The following is a 12,528-nucleotide window of genomic DNA, read 5'->3' as shown; positions in this document are numbered from 1 at the left end:
GGTCTATTTCTTGAATGGGAGACCAGGAGCGGGATTCTCCGGTCGGCGATCGGCCGGAGAATCCCCATTTGCGCCGGAATTGGGAGTTGCGCCGCTTTTGAGATGCTCCACCCCCTCAAAAGTGCCGTGCTCTTTGAGTACGCTGCACGCCATCGGGGTGGCCTCAGGATGTCACCTGAGGCCCTCCCCCAATGCTCTGCCCCCAATGGGCCAAGTTCCCGACTACCTGGTACAATTGTGTTTTTTCTTTTCAGGGACCTCGCGTGGCGTTTGCGGACTAAGTCCAGCGGCGCCACAGTCGGGCGGGGGGGCATACTGCTGGCAGGGGGATCTTCGGTGGGGGCTGGGGGAGTGATCCGTGGTGGCGAGGCTGGTTACAGGGGAGCAGTTTTTGGCAGGTCAGGTCCGCAAGCGGCCGACGCCATGTTGCACGGCGTAGCTGCTGCAGGCCACCGCCGTGCGCATTCGCCGCCACGGACCCAGCAATTCTCCAACCGTATCCGCAGGTAAAGCAGGGGGCTTTACACTGCGCGGCTGCTGGCCCCCCACCGGATGGAGGTTCGCTGCGGCTTTTGCGCCGTTTCTCCTGGCATAAAACGCCACTGTTCCCATACTGGCATCAGCACGTAATCTGGAAATCAGAGAATACAGCCCCAGTTATTTCAATTTTGCGCACAAGAGGAAACATCCTCTCATCATCCACCCTGTCATGTGCACTCAAAAAGTCCACCATGTTTGCTCTTAACAAATCAGTGCTGTCTTTTCTTAATTAATCAATTTTGTTTATTCTTTCAGGGGATGTGGGCATCACTGGATGGGGCAGCATTTGTTGTCCATCCCTAATTGCCCTTGAACTGAGTGGCTTGCGAGGCCATTTTTAAAAAAAGCATTTTATTAAAAGTCTAATGATGACCATGAAACCATTGTCGATTGTCGTAAAAAAACGTCTGATTCACTAATGTACTTCAGGGAAGGAAATCTGAAATCCTTACCCGGTCTGACCTACATGTGTCTCCAGACGCACAGCAATGTGGTTGGCTCTTACATGCTTAAGGGCAGCACGGTAGCATTGTGCATAGCACAATTGCTTCACAGCTCCAGGGTCCCAGGTTCGATTCCGGCTTGGGTCACTGTCTGTGCGGAGTCTGCACGTCCTCCCCGTGTCTGCGTGGGTTTCCTCCGGGTGCTCCGGTTTCCTCCCACAGTCCAAAGATGTGCGGGTTAGGTGAATTGGCCAATGATAAATTGCCCTTAATGTCCAAATTGCCCTTGGTGTTGGGTGGAGGTGTTGAGTTTGGGTAGGGTGCTCTTTCCAAGAGCCGGTGCAGACTCAAAGGGCCGAATGGCCTCCTTCTGCACTGTAAATTCAATGATAATCTATGATTAATCTAGGACAAAGGTTCGGCACAACATCGTGGGCCGAAGGGCCTGTTCTGTGCTGTATTTTCTATGTTCTATGTTCTATGCCATTAGGGAGGATAATAAATGCTGGCTCAGCCAGCGACGACCACATCCCATGAACGAATAAAGAAAAAAAAGGCATTTTAAATATAGACATAATCACAAAAATACAAAAACCAACTGCGGCAGATAATAAAACCCCACTCCCCCTTTAGCAACAGCCCCCAGTCATCCCGCCTCCAACTCGGCACTCCCTCCGCCGCCCTCCCCCCCCCCAACCAATTCCGGCTGACAACTCCATACTCCTTAAAGGAGTCGATAAACAGCTTCCACCTCAAAGTGTACCTCTCCTCTGCCACTTGAATGGCGAACTTAAATTTTTCCAAGTGCAGGACCTGTGCCAAATCGTTCACCCATATCCCCGCCTTTGGCGGCTCCGAGTCCCACCTCACATCAAAATCCATCTACGGGCTAATGGGAGGCAAAGGCCTCTCCCCCCCACCCCCCTCCCCCCCCTTGTACTCCTAGATCCTCCGACATTCCAAATATTGCCACCTCCGCCCTCGAAGTTACCTCTATCCCCCAAATCTTTGACATTACGTCCAAAAATCCCTTCCAAACGCTCAACCTCGGAAACGCCCGCCCTCCCCACACACCTATTCTCCACCCCTGAAAAGAACCGACTCATCCTGGACACCGTCATGTGGCTCTATGCACCACCTTAAATTAGATTAGACTTAGCCGAGCACATGGCAAGGACGCATTCACCCTTCACAGAGCTCACCTCCAAACACTGGCCCCCCCAACTCCTCCTCCTACTTGTGCCTGACCTCCTCCACAGGAGCACACGCCCTCTTCATCTGCTCCCCATACATGTCCGCAAGCCTGCCCTCCCCAATTTCATCCTCGGACGGAAGCTTATCCGACAGCACTGGGGGCGGCAGCATCGGAAAGGACCGCACCTCCTTCCTAATGAAGACCCTAACCTGCAGATACCTGAACCTATTCCCCGTTGGTAACTGGTATGTCTCCTCGAGCTCTTCCAGGTCTGCAAACTTTTCTCCCATGAACAAATCCCTGAAGTACTCTATCCACCTGCCCCCACCCCTGGAACCGCGCATCCAACCCCGCTGGCGCAAACCTATGATTGTCTCAAATCAGCACCCACAGCGACATGTCTTCCAATCCAAAGTGCTGTCGATACTGGTTCACAACTCTCAGTGCTGATACCACCACCAGACTCGTGGAGTACCAAACCGGCGAGAACAAAAGGGGCACCAACCGCAGCACACTCAAACTTGCCCCATTTCACAAGGCTGCCTCCACCCTCCCCCAGACCGGCCGCTCCTCCACCTCCCATTTCCTAGCCATTACAATGTTTGCTGCCCAGTAGTAATTCAACAAACTCGGCAATGCTAGCTCTCCCCCTTCCCCAGTCAATCTTGCAAGGCCATTTCAGAGGTCATTTAAGAGTCAATCACATCACTGTACATCTGGAGTCATATGTAGACCAGACCAAGTAAGGATGGCAGATTTTCTTCTCTAAAGGACATTAGTGAACCAGTTTTTTTTTACGACAATCGACAATGGTTTCATAGACATCAGGGGCGTCATTCTCCGACCCCCCGCCGGGTCGGAGAATGGTCGTTGGCCGCCGTGAATCCTGCCCCCGCCCCCGCCGAAGTCTCCGTTCCGGAGATTGGGCGGGGCGGAAATCCCTCCGGCGCCGGCTTAGCCCCTCAATGTTGGGGCTTGGCCCCCAAAGATGCAGAGCATTCCGCACCTTTGGGCCGGCGCGATGCCCGTCTGATTGGCGTCGTTTTTGGCGCCAGTCGGCGGATATCGCGCCGTTGGGGGAGAATGTCGCCCCAGACTTTTAAAATCCAAATGTTTTATTGAATTCAAAGTTCAACATCTGTCATGGTACGATTCAAACCCGGGTCCCCAGAGCATTAGCCTTGGTCTCTAGATTACTAGTCCAATGACAATATCAATTTTTATATCCCAAGTGACTATTAATTTTTGCCAAAATGATTACATATGGAAGCTTCCCCATCACCAAGGTTATACTGACTGGTCTGTAGTTGCTGAGTTTATCGTGACACCTTTTTTTGAAGAAGCGTGTTATTTGCAATTATCCAGTCCTCTGAGACCACCCCTGAGTCTAACAAAGATAGGAAAATTATGGTCAGTGCCTCTGTAATTTCTACTGTAATTTCCCTCAGCATCTTTGGATACCTCGCATCTGCTTCCACGTTCTTTGAAACAGGAACCAGACCTTAAAAGTGGGTTATGCAGACTCAAAACAATATTACTCTCCACAATGTTGCCTGACCTGCTGAGTTTTTCCAGCATTATCTGTTTTTATTTCAGATTTTCAGCATCAGCAGGATTTTGCTTTTATTATCATGCCTCTTTACCTGTTCGACTGGAAATATGATGCTACAGCAAATTCTCCTAAACACACGAGCTTCCCTTCACACGATGGTACTATTATCCTAGTTTATAGTCAGATAATTAAAGTTACCCATTATAACTACTCAATAATTGCTGAAAAAAGTGACATACTGTCAAAGCTTTTGATCTTGCACTCATCAGGACAAATGCAAGAATGCCAAATCTCTAAGGGAACAACAGCTTATACCGTATGAGAAGATGGTGCTGACTGGTTGGCAGGTAAACTCTGATTGGTAGAGGCGTTGCCATGGAGAATGCACCAAGAACAGTTCAACGTAACCTTGGGAGATAATTTTTTACTGGTACATTCTACATGGAAACACCGCTACCAATCAGAGTCTACATGTCAAACAATCAGCACCCTCTTCTCATGCAGCATAAATTGTTGTTCCCTTTGATATTTGGTATTCTTGAGAATCTGTCCTGATGAGTGCAAGATGAGAAGCTATGACAGCATGTCTCATTCCTACCCAGCGAAAACTATAATTCTCACTCCAAAGAAACAGGTCTAGCGCTGCTACCATTTTTGATGGACTGGAAATATATTGATGTCGAAAGTTTTCCTGAATATACTCTAGGAACTCTTGTCTCTCTCTGCTCTTTACACTACTTCTATCCCGGTTTATATTCAGATAATTGAAGTCTCTCATTATAATTACACTATGATTCTCAGAAATTTGGACAGCACGGTAGCATTGTGGTTAGCACAATTGCTTCACAGCTCCAGGGTCCCAGGTTCGATTCCCGGCTTGGGTCACTGTCTGTGCGGAGTCTGCACGTTTTCCCCGTGTGTGCGTGGGTTTCCTCCGGGTGCTCCGGTTTCCTCACACAGTCCAAAGATGTTCAGGTTAGGTGGATTGGCCATGCTAAATTGCCCATAGTGTCCAAAATTGCCCTTCGTTTCCAAAATTGCCCTTAGTGTTGGGTGAGGTTATTGGGTTATGGGGATAGGGTGGAGGTGTGGACCTTGGGTAGGGTGCTCTTTCCAAGAGCTGGTGCAGACTCGATGGGCCGAATAGCCTCCTTCTGCACTGTAAATTCTATGATTCTATAACTATCTATAATTTGATTGCAAATTTGATCCTCTACATCCTTCCCACTCATTGGTGACCAAGCAATGTGAATGCAGCCTTTTTGTTTCTGAGCTTCAGGCAAATAAATTCTGTCCTTGTCCCTTCTGGAACATCCTTCCTCTCCAGTATTACAATATTATCTTTAATCAATACTTTTAACCACCCTCCTTTCCCAGTCCCACCAGCCCCGTTTTCCGGCGCGGCACGCCCCCGCCGGCAGCGTAACCCTCTCTTATCCAGCAGCTGGCCAATAGGGTTTCCCATTGTGGCCACCCCACATTGTCGGGAAACTCCCAAGCGTGGATGTGCTGCTGGCGAAGTGGAGAATCCCGCCGACTGATCTTTTCTGAACTCCTTGTATCTCGGAATATTTAATTCCCAGGCATTCTGTTCTATGTGCCAGGTCGCCTTTATAGCCACAACATCATATGCCCATGTAGCAATCTGCCAACACACAATGCCAGTTAGCGGACCCAGCAGAAAACATTTGTTTCACTGACTGTAGCATTTTCTTACCATTGTTGTTCACACACTTCTGGATGTTGCATCTTTGCCCCACATCTGGAGCTAGGTCACGTTGGCAAATGCTAGTGTCTTCCTCAGTCTTATTAGTTTCCAAGTTCATGCATTTCACCACTCGCTGCTGTGAACCTCCTCCGCAGGATACAGAGCACTATATTAGTACAATAAATATTTTTATATATCAGTGTAATTTAAATAAACCTTCTATCTTCATTAATATAATTGCAAATAAATTAAAAATATAGAGGCTAACAATCGTAAGACTTATGACTTATGGTAAGACAGCATGGGTTGGTACCTGGGACTTCGATGTTGTGGCCATTTCGGAGACATGGATAGAGCAGGGACAGGAATGGATGTTGCAGGTTCCGGGGTTTAGGTGTTTTAGTAAGCTCAGAGAAGGAGGCAAAAGAGGGGGAGGTGTGGCGCTGCTAGTCAAGAGCAATATTACGGTGGCAGAGAGGATGCTAGATGGGGACTCATCTTCCGAGGTAGTATGGGCTGAGGTTAGAAACATGAAAGGAGAGGTCACACTGTTGGGAGTCTTCTATAGGCCTCCAAATAGTTCTAGGGATGTAGAGGAAAGGATGGCGAGGATGATCCTGGATAAGAGTGAAAGTAACAGGGTAGTTATTATGGGAGACTTTAACTTTCCAAATATTGACTGGAAAAGATATAGTTCGAGTACATTAGATGGGTCGTTTTTTTGTACAGTGTGTGCAGGAGGGTTTCCTGACACAATATGTTGACAGGCCAACAAGAGGCGAGGCCACGTTGGATTTGGTTTTGGGTAATGAACCAGGCCAGGTGTTGGATTTGGAGGTAGGAGAGCACTTTGGGGACAGTGACCACAATTCGGCGACGTTTACGTTAATGATGGAAAGGGATACGTATACACCGCAGGGCAAGAGTTATAGCTGGGGGAAGGGCAATTATGATGCCATTAGACGTGACTTGGGGGGGATAAGGTGGAGAAGTAGGCTGCAAGTGTTGGGCACACTGGATAAGTGGAGCTTGTTCAAGGATCAGCTACTGCGTGTTCTTGATAAGTATGTACCGGTCAGGCAGGGAGGAAGGCGTCGAGCGAGGGAACCGTGGTTTACCAAAGAAGTGGAATCTCTTGTTAAGAGGAAGAAGGAGGCCTATGTGAAAATGAGGTGTGAAGTTTCAGTTGGGGCGATGGATAGTTACAAGGTAGCGAGGAAGGATCTAAAGAGAGAGCTAAGACGAGCAAGGAGGGGACATGAGAAGCATTTGGCAGGTAGGATCAAGGAAAACCCAAAAGCTTTCTATAGGTATGTCAGGAATAAGCGAATGACTAGGGAAAGAGTAGGACCAGTCAAGAACAGGGATGGGAAGTTGTGTGTGGAGTCTGAAGAGATAGGCGAGATACTAAATGAATATTTTTCGTCAGTATTCACTCAGGAAAAAGATAATGTTGTGGAGGAGAATGCTGAGACCCAGGCTAATAGAATAGATGGCATTGAGGTACGTAGGGAAGAGGTGTTGGCAATTCTGGACAGGCTGAAAATAGATAAGTCCCCGGGTCCTGATGGGATTTATCCTAGGATTCTCTGGGAGGCCAGGGAAGAGATTGCTGGACCTTTGGCTTTGATTTTTATGTCATCATTGGCTACAGGAATAGTGCCAGAGGACTGGAGGATAGCAAATGTGGTCCCTTTGTTCAAAAAGGGGAGCAGAGACAACCCCGGCAACTATAGACCGGTGAGCCTCACGTCTGTAGTGGGTAAAGTCTTGGAGGGGATTATAAGAGACAAGATTTATAATCATCTAGATAGGAATAATATGATCAGGGATAGTCAGCATGGCTTTGTGAAGGGTAGGTCATGCCTCACAAACCTTATCGAGTTCTTTGAGAAGGTGACTGAACAGGTAGACGAGGGTAGAGCAGTTGATGTGGTGTATATGGATTTCAGCAAAGCGTTTGATAAGGTTCCCCACGGTAGGCTATTGCAGAAAATACGGAGGCTGGGGACTGAGGGTGATTTAGAGATGTGGATCAGAAATTGGCTAGCTGAAAGAAGACAGAGGGTGGTGGTTGATGGGAAATGTTCAGAATGGAGTTCAGTTACAAGTGGAGTACCACAAGGATCTGTTCTGGGGCCGTTGCTGTTTGTCATTTTTATCAATGACCTAGAGGAAGGCGCAGAAGGGTGGGTGAGTAAATTTGCAGACGATACTAAAGTCGGTGGTGTTGTCAATAGTGTGGAAGGATGTAGCAGGTTACAAAGGGATATAGATAAGTTGCAGAGCTGGGCTGAGAGGTGGCAAATGGAGTTTAATGTAGAGAAGTGTGAGGTGATTCACTTTGGAAGGAATAACAGGAATGCGGAATATTTGGCTGATGGTAAAGTTCTTGGAAGTGTGGATGAGCAGAGGGATCTAGGTGTCCATGTACATAGATCCCTGAAAGTTGCCACCCAGGTTGATAGGGTTGTGAAGGAGGCCTATGGAGTGTTGGCCTTTATTGGTAGAGGGATTGAGTTCCGGAGTCAGGAGGTCATGTTGCAGCTGTACAGAACTCTGGTACGGCCGCATTTGGAGTATTGCGTACAGTTCTGGTCACCGCATTATAGGAAGGACGTGGAGGCTTTGGAGCGGGTGCAGAGGAGATTTACCAGGATGTTGCCTGGTATGGAGGGAAAATCTTATGAGGAAAGGCTGATGGACTTGAGGTTGTTTTCGTTAGAGAAGAAGGTTAAGAGGAGACTTAATAGAGGCATACAAAATGATCAGAGGGTTACATCGGGTGGACAGTGAGAGCCTTCTCCCGCGGATGGAAATGGCTAGCATGAGGGGACATAGCCTTAAACTGAGGGGTAATAGATATAGGACAGAGGTCAGAGGTAGGTTCTTTACGCAAAGAGTGGTGAGGCCGTGGAATGCCCTACCTGCAATAGTAGTGAACTCGCCAACATTGAGGGCATTTAAAAGTTTATTGGATAAACATATGGATGATAATGGCATAGTGTAGGTTAGATGGCTTTTGTTTCGGTGCAACATCGTGGGCCGAAGGGCCTGTACTGCGCTGTATCGTTCTATGTTCTATGAAACAATCACTATTGCCTCATCTGGGGCTGGTTTAGCACACTGAGCTAAATCGCTGGCTTTGAAAGCAGACCAAGGCAGGCCAGCAGCACGGTTCAATTCCCGTACCAGCCTCCCCGAACAGGCGCCGGAATGTGGCGACTAGGGGCTTTTCACAGTAACTTCATTTGAAGTCTACTTGTGACAATAAGCGATTTTCATTTCATTTCATGAGAACATATCACTTGCTGCAGGTTCAAGTCAGTTACAAAGTTAAAAACTGTATAAACATTGTTTTTAAAAGATAATACTTTGTAACCCAGGCACCCTGGCAGTACCCAGGCGCCAGGTTGCCTGGCCAGGTCCGGGGGGGTCGTGCCCAAAAGAGGGAGGGTGGTTAGGGGGGATCGAAGACCCCAGGAGAGGTATGTTGGGGGTCCTGAAGGCGGGGTGATGGCACGGAGGGGAGTTGAAAGATCAGGGCTCATTTTTAAAATGGCACCCCGATCCCTGAGTAATTTTCCTGCACAGGCGAATTTACGAGTTGTATTTTGTCCTCCAAAATATTCCCATATTCATTATCCAAGTACCCAAATGCACATAGTAAGGCAAGTTGGTAGGAAGAAGTACATGGTCACGATTCAGCAGACAAGGTTAAAGTACTCTGAAATGTGTGTTTTTCGGCACCTGCAGAACCGAGAAAGACCCCGCTATTCAATGGCAATTTGCTGCTTTTTTTGGCTCGCATAGAAGCCTCCCATCGAGGCCACTCTTTGAGTCATTTCCTGCACTGACGTGCTGAGTTCGCCTGTGCAGGAAAATTACTCAGGGATCGGGGTGCCATTTTAAAAATGAGCCCTGATCTTTCAACTCCCCTCCGTGCCATCACCCCGCCTTCAGGACCCCCAACATACCTCTCCTGGGGTCTTCGATCCCCCCTAACCACCCTCCCTCTTTTGGGCACGACCCCCCCGGACCTGGCCAGGCAACCTGGCGCCTGGGTACTGCCAGGGTGCCTGGGTTACAATGACACGGTGCCAGGCTGGCAGTGTCAATGTGACCGGGTGCCAGGGGGAATGCAAGTGCATCATCCTGCCCTATCCCCGACAAACCAGGGGCCTCAATTCCTCAGCGAGACTCCTCATGGTGCCATTGCGACTGGTTCACGTCTTTTTTAACCAGTACCAAATGGTGTCTAGTTCAGGCCTCGCTGTTGAGGCCAGTGAATCCCGGGCCCCAGGCGAACTGGGTGAGCGCATATTAAAATGAGCCTAATGGACCATTTAAATATGTGTGCGTGGATCTCACCCAGCGAGAGCGAGATCCAGATTGCGATGCACCGCAAGATCATGTTGAATCTTGCAAGAAGTTTTGAGCGCTGCGATTCCCAATGAAGGCCTCTCATGAGATTCAACGCCCTTGTCCTGAAACCAAGTTGGGCGCAATGATGCCACTGAATTGTGCCCCATGTCTCTTTTTGCTACCTATCTCCAATGGACCTGCAGTGCGAGCAGCCAATGACCGCTATTGCAGCATTAGATATCTACTCATGCTTCTGGACTCGGGCTCAATGCAAATGATCAAAAGTCAGAAATTCAGGAGGCTTCAAACTGCATCAGATGGAGCACACTTCAAGCGTATTCTGGACAACAAATTGCATTTTATTTTATTGCTGGGGATTTAAGGGTTTTATTTGATGTTTTCAAAATTTGTCCATTGAAGGCCAATTCAGTTGGTTTAGTGGGATTGTTTCGCCATGTTTTTACTACCCAGGATTACAGGATTTCCCCAGAGTTTTTACCAGTGCGTAGGGGATTATTTTCCCCAGCTCCTTTTCTGCAAATCCTTTTCTGCCTTGAGCATTGTAGTGATATGCATCACTGTATATACACAAGGGGGTTAATGTAAATACACTACAACTAAGTAACCACTAGAGGAAGCACCAGAGATGTCATGATATGCAGACATGCAACCAATGGGTCATTAGAACAGGACACAACCAATGGGTAATCAGGACACCCAGAGGTGGCATTACCACAAGGGGGCACCACACGACCCATATAAAAAGGGCTCGGCACACAGGCTCTGTCTCTTCCACCGGCAGAAACCTAGAGAGCAAGACAGGGTTGATTATCAGCAACATCACACCCTAGCACATGGTCAAGAGCAAGCTTGTATAGTTAGCAGAGTAGACTGAGTTACTAGAGGCAAATTAGTAGAGTGTCAAACTCATTTAAGAGCATTGTTAATCGTTCAATAAATACGTTAAACTTATCTCGAGTCAGGAGCATCTTTCAGTAGAGCCTACATCAACATAACACAACAAGCATAAGCCTGTGGCTTGACAGAAGAAATAAACATTTAAATGAATTCAGACCGTGGACGCAGACTGAATTTTAAAACCCAGAACTGACAGATCTAAAAGTCTCAATGCAAATTAGTAGTGATATTTATTCATAGCTATCACAAATATATTGCCTACCGATGTTTTACCAGGGAATCTGCCTTCCTAGTGAAGCTACATTCCAGGTATTTAAGGCAATTTATGAAAAATGGACACTCAGTGGTGATTGCTGACAATGTTTTACAAAACAGTGGCAAGAACATCAGCAGAATTTAAAAAGATATTTGAACAAGGCCTGTGAATGTGATTTGATTTAATGCAAATTTAATTTGTCTAATAATAATTTAATTTGTTTGTTCCTGAGAAATTTATGTTTATAGTTGTGCAAAAGTTGAATTTTTTGAGACCAATTTTTTAGGCTGAAAGACTTTAACAGGAGATTGATTTTTTTACATATCCTCGAAGGTTGAAGAGGGTCAAGCAATATGCACAGTTAAATTAGCAGGATTGCAGTAACTGCTGATTAAGTTTATAAACATGCCAATTATACCACACATTTTGGGCCTTAATTTCTCGGAGCCCGATTCCCATCGGTGGATGTGTGCCAGAATAGACAGATCTCTCAACCTCTCAACTGCCCAGATCATGGATGCGAACTCTCAGGTGAATTTACTGACTGAGTCAGCAATAGAACTATGGTGACCAGTGGTTGGAATATTAGGTAGAATGAAGCTTTTGGCCAAGGCCCCCTCCACGCCCCCCCCCCCAACCTTGCTCTGTAATCTCCTCCAGCCCTGCAACCCTCTGAGATAACTGCACTCCTTTAATTCCAGTCTTTTCAGCATCACTAATTTTATTTACTCCACCATTAGTGGCTGTGCCTTTAGCTCTAACCTCTGAAATTCCCTTCCTAAACCTCTCCACCGCACTACCTCACACTCCTATTTTAAGACAGTCCCTAAAACCTTCCTCTTTGACCAGTTTTGGTTCTAATACCTCCTTATATGGCTCAGTGCTATATTTTATTTCATAATATCTTTGTGATTTCATTTGCTCATATATCACATGGGTCTTGGTGGCTGCAAACCCCACATTGACCTCTGACAAAAAGACCTTGAAACAGTGAAGAATGGAGGGAGGAAATTGTGGACAATGTGGCCTGTGGTAGATAATATATGGAGTACAGTCTGGTACTGCCAAAAGTTTGACCATCTGACCAGTGAGACCAAATGTCCGTGAAATGCCTTGGGACGTCTTATTACATTAAAGTCGCTATATAAATACAAATTTTTGTTGTTGTTGAAAATCAGAAAGATGACATGCCGCTATGATAGCAAAACAAAAGTCCAGGAAGAGGTCAAAAGGGAGAAATTGTCTAAATTGTAAATTAATTACCTTGACTGCCAGTAATTCTTGGGTTTCACATTATCCCTCAGACTTCCATTGGGCCTTACAAGCCCTCCTGCAATGGGTGATATTCCTGGATAGTCCAGGAATTCCCGAGGCATGTCAGGGCAACAAAGGGGACAAAAGTAGAAGACTTGCCTGCTCTTTCCTGATTGGAATTCATGCTCTGGTCAGGATAGTCGGAATCCTAGCGGAGCCAGGCTGCACTCCACATCCCAGTGAGTGCAAAGTGGTGTGTTCTCCATGGGCCTTCTCTGTTCTTCACTATTTGGAAGC

At 47.1% G+C, this 12,528-nt stretch overlaps 1 protein-coding gene across 1 annotated transcript in view; it reads right to left on the bottom strand.

The window, feature by feature from the left end:
- The window catches only part of LOC140409143 (A disintegrin and metalloproteinase with thrombospondin motifs 12-like), a 951,810-nt gene that overhangs the window by 116,917 nt on the left and 822,365 nt on the right, over positions 1-12,528 (bottom strand). Inside the window, exon 23 of the mRNA XM_072497322.1 lies at positions 5,448-5,604. Coding sequence (XP_072353423.1) covers positions 5,448-5,604 — 157 coding nt within the window. The remainder of the gene's footprint in view (positions 1-5,447; positions 5,605-12,528) is intronic.

The sequence above is a fragment of the Scyliorhinus torazame genome, chromosome 3 (assembly GCF_047496885.1).
Source record: "Scyliorhinus torazame isolate Kashiwa2021f chromosome 3, sScyTor2.1, whole genome shotgun sequence".
Taxonomy (NCBI): Eukaryota; Metazoa; Chordata; class Chondrichthyes; order Carcharhiniformes; family Scyliorhinidae; genus Scyliorhinus; species Scyliorhinus torazame.
This window is presented reverse-complemented; position numbering and strand designations above follow the sequence as displayed.